The following is a 16,250-nucleotide window of genomic DNA, read 5'->3' on the forward strand; positions in this document are numbered from 1 at the left end:
TTTTTATTTTACGTTCGTTTTCTTAGCCCTAGTTTTCTCATGGGCAACTCCATGGATTCTCCGTGGATTGTTCTTGAGTTTACTATTTTTATTCATTGAGGTAATTTTATTTCTTTTTTTTAATTATGCTTTCTTTATTAGATTTAGCTTTAATTATTTATTTCATATTTGAGTAGTTAAATTTCCAGGGTTTGGGAATCCATGTTTATACACTGAATCTTGATTGATGTTTTTAATATTTTGATTATTAATTTCTCTAATTGATAGAGTTTTATTGTTAATCTTGCAACCTGGTCAATTGTTTGATTAATTCATGTTAATAAGAGTTTGAATCGAAAGATCTTACTTTTAGAGGCTTCCCTACAATTAGCAATTCTGATTATGTTAGCGACCGTACTGCATATGTTGAATTGAGAGCGTTAAGACCCGCCCGTAGGCTTAGCAATTGCTCTAGATAATTGATTGATTGAATTTTTATTGATATTTGATAGATTTAGAGCTATAAACATGGTGAACCATAACCCTAGGTCTTTTTATTAATTATTTTATCCCTCTTTTAATTTAGACTACTTTTCTATCCAAATTTCGTGACTTGTTTAGTTTCTCCAATTTCTTAGAGGTTAGATTGAATACCATCTCTCTGTGGATTCGACCCTGCTTACCCTGCTACATTGTTAGTTGGATTTGTTAGGAATTTATTTTTGACAGTTGTACGACAACCTATCACTGGCCACACCATGTGGCCAGCTAACACACAAGTAATCTCTAACCGACTGAGTAATCCTTGACAGAGTAACTCTTGATCAACCTAGTAACCTTGACCGACTCAGTAACTCCTGACCGACCTAGCAAAATCATCCTTTTAATCAATCTGAAATCCACAAAAAAATAAATAAAAATAAAAAAGTATCATCATATTATCAATCAGTGTGAATCAAGTGTCAAAAACAATTCCCATCAAACTTATCCTTCGGATCAATCTGAAATAAAATTTATCATGGAAATTCATACGCGAGCAATTGAAAGTCGCCGAGAAAAATCATATTGACTTACTAGAAGGCTGAAGAAAGTTAGGCGTGAATAGGCGGTGCGGTGTGCTAGTTGATAGTCGTCGAGCAGCGTCAAAAAAATTATGACAGCCACATATGAAAGTTTGTGCTATGCTTTTTAATGTCAACCAAATAATACAACCAAAAGGTAATTCATAGAAAATTTGAGTGTCCAACACTTCCTACGTCTCACGTTATAGAATATAGACTATGTTTTCCTATTTTGAAGACTCAAAATATTGTTCCTATTTATTTTAGGGCAAAAGCTAATGAGCGTCTCCGGGGCGTTAGATAAAAGAATTAAAGTGTAAATATTAGAGTAAAATTAACATTAATTACACCGAACGACGCGTGATTTTGTCATAAATTCCTAACTTAATATCATTTCAACCAATATAATTTATCCTTATCTAGCGCCCTGGGACGCTCGTTAGCAAGATCCTTATTTTAGATAGTACAAGTATGTAAAAACCATTTATACCCTCAATTTTTTTTAACTTTATTAATTGAACTTCCTAAATTATCCTTTAATTTTCCATTTGCCTTTACTTTTTTTTTTTCTCCACTTTTTCTCTCTAACTTTTGTCTATAAATATACTTTTCACTTTTTTTAAAAATGTACTTTATCCACTTTCTCCTGTAAATAGCTTAAAAAAACACAAAAAAACCTATAAACTGAGACCAAGGAAGTAACACCTGAAGAATTAAAACTACTTGTAGAAGATAATTACAAAAGTACAATACTTGATTTACAAGGAAAAGAGAAAATCTATACAAACACGTCTTTCCTGTTGATGATGCTATTATTACCCATTGGAAATTGGAACCACTTACCTATCTGCACAAACGAAAATGACTGAGTAGTGAGTAATTACTGCAAAGTGCAAACTCATTAAATCCATCATCATTCATCTCAAGCAAAACGCCTAAACCTTGAGCCTAAGCTTCACGTGCGGCCAATAGTTTATTGGCGTTGACACATCTACAAAAAGTCAACCCCCCCAGGCACACGTTAGTGCTGGTTCAAATTATTCCACATAGTTGCACACTCCCTGCGGGCAAACCCCACCCGGCGCTCCGCCAAGTCGTAAACCACCTCAAAACCTTGCTGTTGATAGTTTCCGAGCGTAGCGCCGGGCCCACTCTCCTCCTCCTCCTCCTCTTCTCCAGCATCCATCATCATCAAGCATCCCACCTTTTTACCCTTGTTATTCTTCTTGTCATCTCCACCATCCATAAATTCATGAAAATAATTTCTCTTGGGGAGCACCACACTCGAATTCCTCCCGAAATGCAACGTCAACGACGGAATCACTACCCCTAATCTCCCTTTCCCACCATGCATATAAAAGCAGGGCTTCAATCCTGTCATGGATTCTGTTTGCATTGCCCGCTTTAACACCTTTCCTGCTCGCCGTTCCAATTCTGCTGCCACCGCCTTGTACAGCTTGCTTGGCAGCATGGTGTACGTCGTCCCACTATCCACCACAACTCCCCCGTTTCCCTGTCTGTCTACTCTCCTCAAAGTCTCTGGTGCTTCAATCCTTCGATTTCCAACAGATATTGCCTCCAACCCAACGGAGTAGAAGTAAGGATGTTTGGGGTTTTCCAACATGGGAGTGTAGACATATTCAGAAACTCGATCAATTTCAGTCTCCTTGTATTTTCCGAGAATGAGGGGACTTGGGTGTCTGAGTTTGGTGGAGTCAAAGGAGTGAGAAACCAAACAATAAGAAAATTGGTTACCCAAGTCAGGCGATAAGTTAGCTAATTGGGCTGGAAGAGACAGAGAGCCTCTACCAAAACCAGCAACTCCGATGGGTTCACCTAGAGTAGAGTGAGCACAACCAAAGGTAAAATTCTTTAAATTCAAGGGCTTATTATTTGAGGTGGAAGGCATAAGTAGATTCTCACTGTGTAACTCAGCAATCAAGCTACCATCTCCATAAGCGTAGTAGAAAGAGGGGCAACTGTACTTCGAACAGTCGGATATTTCGATTTCATCAAGAGGACACTTTGAGATGGCACACAGGTTAGAGGAGGAGAGGGAAGAGTGAGCGGAAGAACAAGCAGGAGACTTGCAGGAGAGGAGAGAGGATTTGGAAACGTTGAGAGGGGAAAGGGAGCCAGGGGGGTACTTGCCTTCACAGAGGATGCATTCAAAGGGAGAACAAGGGAACCAAACCATATCACTTCCAGTGTCCATATAAACAGAGAGGGTTTGGGATTTGAGGGTGAAGGTAAGCGTGTAATCGCTTCCGGGAGTGAGTGGAAGAGATACTTGTTGGTGGTGGTTTCTGTTTTTGTTTGTATGGCGACGGTGTCGAGCAGCTGAGATGGTGGCGGTAGACTTCAGGAGGTGGTGGGCAGATGAGAATTGGGTTTTGGAGAGTGAGTGGGTTAAAGGAAGTAATTGTTGGGATGTTACTGAGACCGTTGAAAGAGATAGAAAGAGAGCAAAGCATGCAAGGAGGAGTTTAGAGGAAGCCATAGACATATAAATGGTGACTCTGTTTTCTTGAGAAAATGAAGAAAGAAAGAAAGAAAGAAGAAGATAGGAGTTTTGAATTTGAGTAAGCGGAGATATAAAGAAAGCAGAGGATGAGGTAAGGTAAGGGGGAAGTTTCTGGTAAAATTGAAGGGTTACAGCTATACACTTTAGTACTAGTCCACACCACTCGACTAGGTAGATATTTCGGGTATCAAGAGAAGGCAAAACTTTAGAACTATGAATTGTGTGAATTGTCTAAAATGTTACAAAGGAAATGTTCCGTATATGCTGATACTAGACAGGAGCCAAAAGATATTAGACAAGAGCAGTGGGGTATTAATGTATTTAGTCTTGTTGCTATTTTAACTTTGATGCTGTTGGTTTTGATTTATTAAGAAGGTGGTAATTGTGTTCAAGATAAGGATGGTTTTAGTTATCTCCATCTAATACGAAGTCGGCTAATACTAATATAAAAAGTCGGCTATTGTAATAGGAAGTGCAGTACTTGTTATTTATCATTTACCTGATATTGATTAGACCTATTATAGTACTTTGTATGTTACACTTACTGTATTATAGAATCGGGACAAATTTTGTTAATCAATTCGTCTCAAAATAAAATAGAAGTTTAATTTTGAGGGAATATATTTAATTTAGCTTTTTTTTTTATAAATTAAAATTAACAACTAAAATGGTGCGGAATGAGCGGCAAGTATAATTGGTAGAGCGAATCTTATAATCTTTCTTCCTTTGCGGTTAAGGATGAAAGGGGGTTAATTGACCGTTTTGCTTTGAAGAAGGGCAAAAACCCAAAAGGATAATTATATAGTCCATATAGTACAAAATGTAAGTTGCTTAAACAAAAACATTGACCAAAGAATGGTTTGGTTTGAGTCAGCGGTACCGCCAGGTTTGAACATAGAAAGTTACGAGTACAAGTTAAGGCTTAAGAGGCGTCAATATCAAGTAAAAGTAGTAGTACAGGAGTAGTAATAGTAGGGCAGAAAACGTTAATATGAAAATTGAAAAAAAACAAATGATGGAATTCATTAATTAATCATAAGTATGGTAGTCTTAACTCTTAGAACTTGGTGTTCCTTTAATAATAAGTTGCCAAGTTGGCGCTTATCATCACTGAGTCTGAAAGACAGCTAGCTACCTAGAGACCTACAAAAACACAGGAACTAGATGATATAAATTAATGACGAAATCAATCTTAATGTGACAATCATAATAATAATAATACTAATAATAACGTTCTTTCTCTCTTCTACTGTCTCCGTCAACTAATGGGAAGGGAATAGTATTCTGTGTTCAAAAGAAAACTTTAATTTTTATGGAGTAGATGAATGCCAGCTTACATACAGCATACCAGTTATGGTTCAATCTATTTCAGCTTCAGGATTTCCCACCAAAAAATCCTTTATGAGTAATTCTCATCCAATAGTAACAAAAAGTTTGTCCTAAGTTTGCATGACAGGTGTCCTAAATAAGGCCAAACCTTGATGGTTGCACCTCAACAAATTCCAAATTTAAAATCAGTTAGGCCTCTTATTAGTAAATTACTAAAACTAATAATCATAAAATTTTTAGTTAGATACATAATCAATAGAGAGGTTGTTATATACACCCGGATGTATCATACATTCATAAGTATCTCTTCTCATTTTGATGAATGTTTTTTATTTTATCATAAAATAAAGAGCGAAACTAACCTTAGGTGAGTTGGGTGTACGGTACACCCAGGTGTATATAACAAATTCTATTATCTACCACTAATACTGCCTCTGTAACAGATTATGTGCAACGATTTGACATTAAGCAGAGAGGGAAAATGTCTAGTCGTTGCACATAACCTTAACGGAGGTAGTAATAATAATAATAAGTGTGGGAGAAAAGGGGGAAGAAAAAACAAAAGACAGCTTTGCATATTGCATATTGCATGTTGCATGGCTCCAAAATCTAAATAAGTAAATACTCAGTAGTTAGGCCACACACAAAGAAAAGGGCGCACGGGCATGTCAGGGTGCAACACATAAGCCGACGTCGAAATTCTTAGTTACAGTCCAAATTACTATAGTCGATGGTCCCATTTTGGTGCTAGCTTTTTTTTATATATATTTTTTTTTTGAAAAATACAAAGATACAATTACAACAGTTGAACTTGCTTTTGGCATGCTATGCATTTTAAATTAAATTTTTAAAAAAAGGAGAAAAAGACAGGTTAGAATGAAGGATGAGGGCCGACGAATATAAAATATACTCGTATTCCGTATAAAATAGAAGGTGTTGTTGGCCTCTGTTGGCACTTCCACGACCACCTACCCACCCAAACAAAAATTTTTTAAAAAAAAAACAAAAAAAAAAAGTCCTACTCCTCCTAACTCAATTATTTGAACCCTTTCTTCTCAATCACCAATCACCTATGATTATTCAAGCCTAACTTGCTTATTTTCTCCGGGCCTCTACAAATATGCTTGGTATTAAATACTCGTGACAAAAAAGGCATCAATGCTGAAATAAATAGCCTAGGTATTGATTTGTTATCATCATCAGGTTAAGGTCTTAGACTCATCATTCGTCTACAACTTACAGTACAAATGGCTTTACGAGGACCAGACCCTACACCCTCTACAATTAACAATAATTTACCTGCAACCATAGTTATCTCTCTCTACTTATTCATTGAACTACTTGTCGCAACCAATCATCACCACTATATTCATATAAATAATCTATTTAATGAACATAATAACAGTAATTCATCTTTGTCCACAATCGTAGTCTGTTCATCCTCCATATTTCAATTTTCAAGGAACTGCCTGTAACTACAACCTTATTACTTGCTACCCAGATATAGCAGCAGATTACAACTTCATACTGCATAACTACCATACCACACTAGTACATCACACACCTATTCAACCACCACCCAACTTTCCCTATTGCCATTTGCCAATTCCACATCTAACGTACAGAACGACAACACTCCGACAGCTAACCTACGAAACTACTTGTTTAGTAGATCAATCAATTATAAAATAATGGTGGTCATAAGTGCAAATACTACTTGTAGCTATTTGCTCTACGGGTCATCCGACTGTATTATGAAAATTGTGACAAAAACTATTACTGCTGTGAACATTACAAGAAAAATCCAGCTGTATTTGATGTTTGACAATTATGCAGCCAGTTTCAATAATTCCACTGAAAGGGAGTGGTTCCAGAATTTTGACGGCCGTAGATAGTACGGTGGGGAATACTCTAAAGCTGCCAAAATCACTATAAATACACATCACCACATATTGACTTTCTATGTCTAAAATTAGTAAAATCAAAAGGCCTTCTCTACTCATCCTGTCACACTAATATTAATTCTATTAAATAATTAGCCTAACTATATACATTCAGCATCTTATCCCTTACACAATCATCTAAGTTCTAAATCCAACCACCTAAATCTGGATGTATTAAAAAATGCTTATGCAAAAAGAGACGCATACTAAAGCAGTAATGCTTCAAGGGCCAAAACAGGGGATGCCTGTGGATTATTCAACAAACACTTTTAAGGCAGGGTAATGATGATTAAAGGGTTCTTATATACAAACTTTAAGACTGAGAGCAACAGGGGTTCTTAGTCTATACATGGGATAGGTGATTGCCTAATAAATGTATAGTGAACAGCTAATTTCACAATAAGAACATCATTTCTATAGAAATCAGCTGTAAATGTGATACGCCAATTATTATGTTGCATCCCATGTCAAAACATGAATTAAAATTTAGATGGATATGGATAAGAATAAGGTAATCTACAAAATATAGTAGAAAAATGCATAAAACCATTTTCTATCCAAGTCAATACTTCTCATCAGGGAGATCAGTCTGTCACTTCCAAAGAGTTTGAAAGGTAAGCAAAACACTACTCATACATCTTTTGTCTTTTTTCCTTTTAATTTTCTTCAAGATAAAAAATGGTATATCTATATAAGCACAAACATTAAACTTGCAATTATCTTAAGTGGGCCACAACCAGTTCTTTAAAGAACAATTTAAGAGATAAGAAGAGGCAAAGAGCCCATCAAAAAAGAATGGGCAAAGAGAGGGTACTACATGTATCGGATTAATGGCCCAGCAAAAAAACAAAAAGAGATGGACCAATGCTCATAAGCTGACTTGACAGTGGATATCATCCAACAAAAATTAAGGAAGCTTAAATGTTACTTGGTGATTTTTTTTTCTCACCCTAGCTTATGATACTGCAGACATAGGTGCAGTATAATGTAAAATGAAATTTATGCAGAATAAAGCGTAAAGATCATACAGCAGTTTTAGATGAACATGTACACTCAGGGTTAAAAAGAAGTAAAGTAAATACCTAATCTTTAAGTAAGTTATTGAAAAGAAGTCAATAGCCATGAGATAAATTGTAGGTTCAAGTCTAACTTCCATTAATTATGGGAATTTTGCTTTGTTAAAAGGAGAAACCTTGGAAATTCCAACCGTTCCTGAAATTTTGGATAACCAGATAATTATTTTGACTCAAACCCGATATTACTAAAAGTTAAAAGGTCAAAATTGAAATAAGCTAAAAAGAAAAAAGGCGGGTAAAACCAGAAACTTTCTATATAATTCTTGTTTATTAAAGGTGAGTCTGCATTTAAGACCACATTAACGGATAAAAGATGATTATTCATGTTAATATTATTACACTAAATTACAAAACCCTTGTTTCAATTAGTTTATCTAGATAAAAGGTGCCAGTACATTAGAGATTATGAAAACCCTGAAGACCCTGATCAAGAAGAGTCCACTACAAAGCTAGTGCATTACTCAATGTCACATTTTTCTACCTCGATTGATTGGCTCAAACATGGCATGAATTAGGTTAGGCTAAGCCAAATATTCAAATTAGATACCTACCCAAATTTAGTCATGTCAGACTGATTTGATCACCTGTAGAGCCTTACAAAGTATTTAGTGAATTTGAAAAAAAAAAAAAAAACAAATAAAATCAATATTCTGCCTACTTTTGCTTAAAAAACTTGAGTATCCATACGAGGACTACCACAAAGTCTTTAAAGTTATTGAATATTTAATCTAAACCCCATTCACCAATCTCTTAATATATTTATATCTATTACTCGTATTAATTTACTACTGCAGCGAGCAAGTGGTGCCTCTATAAACACTGAAAAAGACTTGTCTCACATTTGAGCATGAAAAAGCAAAGGAAGTATCTCATTGGAAATCCCAACCTTGGATACTGAGAATGTTATTATTAAATTAGTCATTCCTGTTACACAGTGATAAGTACCCTGACAACAGCCACCAGATTCAAACTTACTACAGTCACAATTCCTAGAATATTTGGCATTTTAATATCCTCCCTAACTGATAGTCACATCAAGAGGGGATCAATGTTCAAATTCACCAAGACACTATCAGATAAACACAAATATTCAAAAAAAGCGGGTTTACACTATTTTATTGTATGGCAAGAAAGAAGAGGAAGATTGTCCTTCCCTAAATTATTTCACGTGAATTTTTTTTTATCCAAAATTACTTCTCTCTCCTAATTCTCTTTCATCCTCTTTCCTCTATTTGTCCAAGATAGATTACTTTTCTCTCTCCTCATTCTCTTTCATTCTAATTCCTCATTCTCTTTCATTCTAATTCCTTTGTCTCCCTGGTATTTTTCTATCTCCTTGACATTGCTCAAAGCTTTCTCTCTCTTCAATTTGCTTTTATTTCTTCGGCGATTCAAGCTTTCGCTCTTCCATTTGCGATCTACCTTTGTTATCCAAGTTTGTTATCTTAATTTTTTGTGTTTTTCTTTATATTCTGTGGTTTTACTTGTAGAAATTTTAAATCAATTGATTATATCGTTTTTTCAGTAATTTTTGATTCGTGAACACTGCAATGAAGAAGACTAATCTAATTTCTGATGAAGAACACTGCAATGAAGAACACTGCAACTGACAGCAATAATTTCTGATGCATGTACATTTTCTCTTTTCGTATTATTATTTTTTAATTATGTGATGTCAATCTTTATTATTTTAATTTGTTCGAGTGATTGTACAGTTTTTTCATGACTACTGTTAATTTTGTGTTTATTTTTGTTGATTTTGATACTCTATTTTGCATATGTAGCTTAATTACTTATGTGAAAAAGGGTCACTTTTGTAAATAAAAAAAAGGTAACTTTTGTGAATAAAAAGGGTTACTTTTGTAAGAAAAAAGGGTCACTTTTCGCAAAATGTTCGATGTACAATAAATTTATTGTAAATCAAGGGCATGCAAAAGTTATTATCAGATAAATGGGGCCTCTAACCACGTATTTCATATGTGTTAGTAGATGTAGAGTAATGGACATATGCATATATCAGTATCGGTAACTGGATCCAACATTACATCCTGCTTGCTTATAGAACGCATGGCTCAGGTAGCAAACAAAAATCCAATATGTGTTTGCATCCTAAGGGCATTTGGTTAAGAATAATGAAAGGGATTTTCAAAGATCTGTAAAAGATTTTTTCTGCTATCAACTCTAATACTGATTATGGCTATTAACTATTATTAAAAATAAAACCCAATACTCCATAGTAGTGGATTACAAAATTATCATCCCCTAAACCAATGCAACCAGAAAACAAGAACAAAGCCAGAGATGAACCAACCAGCCAATTAACAGGTCAACAGAATTCCCATTAATATAGCATATGTGCAATCAACAAAAGTTTTCCGGAAATCTGTACATCATTGTAATACTGACAATTTTGGATAATATAGACATATTAGGCACACAAAGATACACTTTTTACACAGCAGCAACTGACAGCAAGAGATTAACACAAAAGGTTGCACAAGACAGAGCACCATATAGTACGTACACACACATCTGGAAGTGACAACAAAAAAATCTTTAGTACCTTGGATAAGTTAAATCTTTATTCTTCTTGAAACAATAAAAGCTACTATCGAATCCTGCAAAAGAAAATGCACTATCGAATCCTGCAAAAGAAAATGCACATTATCTTACACATTTGGTAAAGCAATTTGTATTAATACGAGACCAAACGGAGTGAGAAGGAAACTACAAATACCTCTGACCAACATTTCAACCACCCCTCTACAAAATAGAATACAGTGCTGAGCATCAGAGCATTAATCCCAGTGAAAGGCTGACCATATCTAAATAACTTGTATCCCAGATAAAAAAAAAAGTTATAGGGATAGGGCAAGTAGCCCTATGCCCCTATTAGAGGCATAAAATATTATCCTAAGCCATACATAGTAACAAGACAAAATGAACAGTCGCAAATTTAGCTGCTAAACCATATTTTTCCCCTTATGTTCTAAATTTTTTTTCTAGTGATGTTCTAAACTATGTTACATGGATCCGCGAACGGGTGTCGGACACGGACACATGTCCAAGTGTCCGATCCGGCAAGTTCCAAATTTTTAGGACACGGAGACTCTATTCGATATTTGGCCACACATACAGGGACACGTCAATAAACACTTAAATTTTTATAAATAAATTATAGATTACAAAAGCTTTAAATTTTTCATTACGTCCACCCCTATTTTTTTTTTTTTTAATTATTTCCTAGGTAATTTCTCCTAATGAATTGGCAGTCTTCTTCTCTCCATCTTCTCTATATTAATGATGGTCTTCGAACAAGATGTGTTTTTTCTTTCATGTTTCTCCTCTTTTTTCCTCTCCACTCTTAATGGAGTGTCCGAGTGCACAGTGAAGGGTCGAACACATGTCCCGAGTCCGTGTCCGTACCGTATCGACACAGACATTTCGCGATTTTAGCCATGTCCGATTAACATAGGTCCTAATTTTTTTATATAAACCCAATTCCTTTGAACCTCCCCAACCAATTATTCTAAAAAGCCACACCGAATTAGCCCATAACAAGGCCAAACAAGTTACTTGTCCCACAACAAATCCGAAGCCAAAGAAACGCATCAAAAGGCTAGAGAGTTTCAATCCAACCATACACCAAAAAAAATTACCCAGAAAGTATTGCCGATAATACTTCCTCCATTCCCCAAATATTGGGGCATGAGGATGGGACACAAATTTTAAGAAGAGAAGAGATAGAGAGAAATAAAGATGGGAACCATATGATGAGGAGAGAAATAGAGGAATAAAGATAGGGACCCGTGATGAGCAAAGAGAAAGAGAGAAAACATCTACAAATAAGGAAGTGTTGCAATATTTTTGAACCTTCCTAAAATGATAATTGTTGCAATATTTGTGAAACTTCCTAAAATGGTAATTGTTGCAATATTTGTAGAACTTTCTAAAATTGGTAATTATTGCAATATTTGTAGAATGGAGGAAGTAAGAATCTTCTCCTAAAGTGAAAACCTGCAATCTCTCATGCAAACCAAACAACCTCTGCCAAAGGTAACTTTCCACTTCAAAGTGTACTTATCATAGGAACAGAACCCACATTCAGCAGAACAAAGCAAGCAGATATCTGGTGATATAACCTAACCCGGTCGTCGCCTTTAAAAGACACCCTTGCTTTCTAAATGAAGCATGCTACTGGAAAAGCTAGAAACCAAAGGGGTTTATATATATATATATATATATATATATATATATTTGAGAAATTATTTGCAAGAGTGCCTGTTGATAGTGCACCTAAATAGAAATTCAATTCCTCTAGTAGAGAAGTGACTCTGCTAACTCCCTATCATGTTGTAATCTCCAAAACCGTATAATCTCAAGCACTATCACCATAAAAAATTAAAGAGTAAAGACCAGCAACATGCAGGTTATTGAGAGTAGACATTTGGTATAATAGAAAGAATCAGGCACGAAAAGGTTGCTATCATCTCCAAACATCTTTCCAAAGACAAATATGACACCTTCCCATACTTTGAACCTCACTGAATAGGAGAATAAAAAAAGACTAATGAAACAAACCTTCAAGGACAACCAAGTTTCACTCTAAGAGCCCCTTGTGCAACCAACCCAATATAGTGCATATATATGCTTCTAAAAACTAGATGCCAAAGGGACTGAGAATCAGAAGGAAAACGCCACAACCATTTCCACAAGTGCAACATATTTTGACATCACTTTCCAAAGCCAAGACCTCCTGCGGTGAACACAACAAATCCCAACTCATATGACAATCTTTCCTTATATTGGTTACCCCACACTGCAAAAATACTCCTCATCATTCTCTCCATTCACTTGCAACAGAAATCAGAATTTGATCAGGGAGAGATAATAGAGATGGATACTAGAAAAGCATGATTGAGCCAAACTTATCCCCCCCCCCCCCCCCCAACCAAAAAAAAAGGAGACTATCTTCCACCCATCAAGCCGGCTAAATATCCTCAAAATAACTGTTTCCCAAAACATTTTCAAATGTGGGTAATCTCCAAAAGGCAAACCCAAGTTCATTCTCGACTTGGCATCCAATAGTTGCATACTGCCCGAGTACAATATACTTGAGCCTATTATATTACATCTACAGAAATTTAAGCCTGAAATCACCTCATATATCTATATCACAGTAAGAATTCTAATTAGACCGCCATAAAAAAAATAAAAAAAGTGTAGTCCACACATTGCAAATAGGAAACATGCACCTCTTCTCTCCCAACTTTTGACCTTTGATTTTTCCCCATCTATATCACAGTAAGAATTCTAATTAGACCGCCATAAAAAAAATAAAAAAAGTGTAGTCCACACATTGCAAATAGGAAACATGCACCTCTTCTCTCCCAACTTTTGACCTTTGATTTTTCCCCAACCACAACCTTATTTGACATGCTCCCTAGATTGAGTGACTAGCATTCCTTGAAGCTCTTATCAAGAGGTTTGGGGCTCTAAAATACATTAGCCATTCAAAAATTACCAAATCCCCACCAAAACAGACACAGATTGATCTTCATTTTCATCCATAATTGAAAGTGCAAAAACATGCGATTTAGCAAGACTCCCATATACTTATAAGGCCTGCCTTGCAAAGATCAACCAAAGATGAAAGGCTAGTCCTGCAAAGAGGTAGGGAACCATTGATACATGATATATCATATTGAGTCAAAAATGAAGTGTTTTTCCACTGTGAGGCATGTATCGAGGGATTCATACATTCAAGTATTTAACCTATAAATGCCTAAACCAATCTAAAGGAAGACCATAAAATCACTGGGCACTGGCTACTCCTTTCGATGCAAAGGCAGATCATCTTGATTTTTCTAGATCACAATAGCTGAAAATTTTCTCTGGCAACAAGTCCGAAACAAAATTATCTTAGGTTAACATCACTGTCAAGTGCCGTATCTAAAAAATGACACTAATGACCAACAAATACATTATTGCTTTTAACAGAATACAAGTGTTAAGTTCACTCATTGAGTCAGAGTGTCAGACATACAAAAACAAAACTTAATAATAATGCTTGATCACCCTTAATCAAGTGCTCTCAAGGAAAACTGTCCCTTTTTTGCAGGCACAAAGGACTGACTGAGAGGTTTAGAGTGACAGAGCACTATACCATATTTAATCACCACAGCACTGCAGTAGTGACAGAACCAAGCCAATTAACTAAGTTGTTTTACTTTTTTAATGTATTAATAGTAGACCAACTTCACGAAAAATTCCAAAAAACGCGAATTAAAGCTATGGCTTAGATAATCTTCTGTCTAATTGCATTTTCAATGTACCACAGCTTAACATTCCCCATATAAACATGGAGATCTAACCTACACGAGCAAAAATTAGTTAGATGTTTGCAAAACCACATGATGCTACAATCTGCTCAGTTGAATAGCTTAAAAAGTTTCATATCATATTCCCTCAAAAGTCTAAAGAATCCATAAAGCACACGATGTGGACCATGTGCTGCATAATTCATTGAAGTTCAGCAGCTACATACTACACTTTATAAATTAAAATTACCCCGAGGTCTCTAGATTATAATGCAGTGAGGATTGAAAGGTACACGTATACCTATATTTGGGAAAACTGTGAGGGCTTAAGTTTCTCCAAGAGGGTCTCTGCTTGAATGAATCCACCAAGTGGCCCCAATGACGAGTATTTAATAAATTTCCAGCTGCAAAAAAATAAAATAAATAAAAAAACGATACATTACCAATTTACAGTGGAAAGGAACGACAGAAACCAGACACACAACTATAAAAAGTTATAGAAAAATAGAAAGGAAATTCTACCATGGTATAAAAGGAAGCGCCAGGCAATGAAGGTGCAGATGGTCAACACTATTAAACGGGGGTTGGTGAAAGCCAAATCTGCCACATGAAGCAAGGCCCAATATAACAATACTAGTGAGGGGCATGAAAAAAGAAGAGATGCAGCAAAAAGCCAGAGTAGCAGATGGGAAGCAATACCTATGCTCATTAGACTGAGCGGCATCTTGTTGTAACAGAGATTTACCAACATTAAGCATGTGACTCACTGGAGATAACAAGATCCTATATTAAAATTGTGATTGAATTCAAAAATGGGAACTGAAGATCAGTGGCATTACCCAAAGTATAGTGTTGTTGTCCTTTTTGAAGGTTTTTTACTGTTGGGATGTGCTCAATAGGGATGACCAAGTAATGTCTGCGAAATTTTGGTAACAAAACAGTATCATATGAAATGTACATTGTATAACAGATACCAAAACCCTAGCAAACTCTAATTTCAAAAGATAATCCTGCAAAATTTTGGTAACAAACATTATCATATGAAAATATGAAATGTACATTGTATAACAGATGCCAAAACCCTAGCAAACTGTAATCTCAAAAGATAATCTTGCAAACAGTGTAATGTGTTGTAAAATAGTAAAATTCAAATGCAAGTGGCTAATTAGATAGAACGAAAGGAATAATCAAAGACGCACCGGAAGGCGGAGGGGTTGATGTCCTGAAAAGCGACGACAAGTTCATCCTGCAAAATCAAATCCAAATTAAAAGAATCGGCGAATTTTGAAAATAAATAGGGGATAGGAGAAAACCTGGTAAAGCAGGCGTGTAGTGGTAGGAATCCGAGCAATTTGGCAAAAGATGCACGCCGATGCCGACATCCCTCGCCGACGTTGACCTCTTTTCGCACTTCTCTCGCCGCGCTCAACGCTTCATCATTTCAACCAGTTATTAGATTATGCAATTACACCATTGAGAGTTGAGACTCAGTGCTTGTCTCCTTGGCGGTGAGCCGGGTGACAAATGACACCCAACTACCTAACCTTTTTTTTTCTTTTTTTTGAAACAATTACCGAGTATAGAATAAAAAAAATAAAAACAAAAGAAAATTACTCCCTCCATTTTTATTTTTATTTTATTTTTTTTCTGCATCACTTTCTTTTCTAGGTGTTTTGTTTTTTTAAATGTGTCACTTCTATATTTGGTAACTATATACGGATTATTATATTTTATCATTTCTCTCTCTTATTTTAAACCCTACTCAACTTATTTTATCATTTCTCTCTCCTTCCATGGCACTCACTAAAATAATAAAAATATCTATCCTCTCTCACATACTTTCTCTTTCATGGTCCTCATCTTACTTTTACTACGTAGTATAATAATTTATTCACCCATTCACAATATTATATTACTCTTCCAAAACTTTGTGCAAACCAAAGTGATGCAAATAAAAAAACGGAGGGAGTACTTTGTTTCCAAAGGATTTTTAAAATGTATGTGTACTCTCAAAAAGA

General features: G+C 35.5%; 1 protein-coding gene and 1 pseudogene across 8 annotated transcripts; both read right to left on the reverse strand.

Annotated features, from left to right (window-relative positions):
- Nucleotides 1-1,725: 1,725 nt before the first annotated feature.
- On the reverse strand, nt 1,726-3,645 carry LOC145581798 (putative aspartyl protease At4g16563 pseudogene; annotated as a pseudogene).
- A 921-nt stretch (nt 3,646-4,566) lies between these two features.
- On the reverse strand, nt 4,567-15,706 carry LOC145581809 (bifunctional adenosine 5'-phosphosulfate phosphorylase/adenylylsulfatase HINT4-like). 8 transcript variants are annotated; one of them, XR_014099687.1, is made up of 8 exons: nt 15,546-15,706; nt 15,432-15,478; nt 15,072-15,148; nt 14,932-14,998; nt 14,755-14,832; nt 14,534-14,636; nt 10,476-10,530; nt 4,567-4,707 (listed from the first exon to the last, which is right to left on the reverse strand). XR_014099687.1 is itself a non-coding variant. In XM_081638872.1 (7 exons), exons 1-6 carry the CDS (start codon nt 15,612-15,614, stop codon nt 14,534-14,536), a joined length of 441 nt encoding a protein of 146 aa, XP_081494998.1. In that variant the 5' UTR covers nt 15,615-15,706; the 3' UTR covers nt 4,567-4,707. The 8 variants fall into 8 exon arrangements, 5 of the variants coding, with proteins under 5 accessions (XP_081494998.1, XP_081494979.1, XP_081494993.1 ...); XR_014099689.1 differs by having other exon boundaries at nt 4,567-4,724; XR_014099693.1 differs by having other exon boundaries at nt 10,476-10,557.
- Nucleotides 15,707-16,250: the final 544 nt, after the last annotated feature.

This window comes from Chenopodium album, chromosome 2, assembly GCF_948465745.1.
Source record: "Chenopodium album chromosome 2, dcCheAlbu1.1, whole genome shotgun sequence".
NCBI lineage: Eukaryota > Viridiplantae > Streptophyta > Magnoliopsida > Caryophyllales > Amaranthaceae > Chenopodium > Chenopodium album.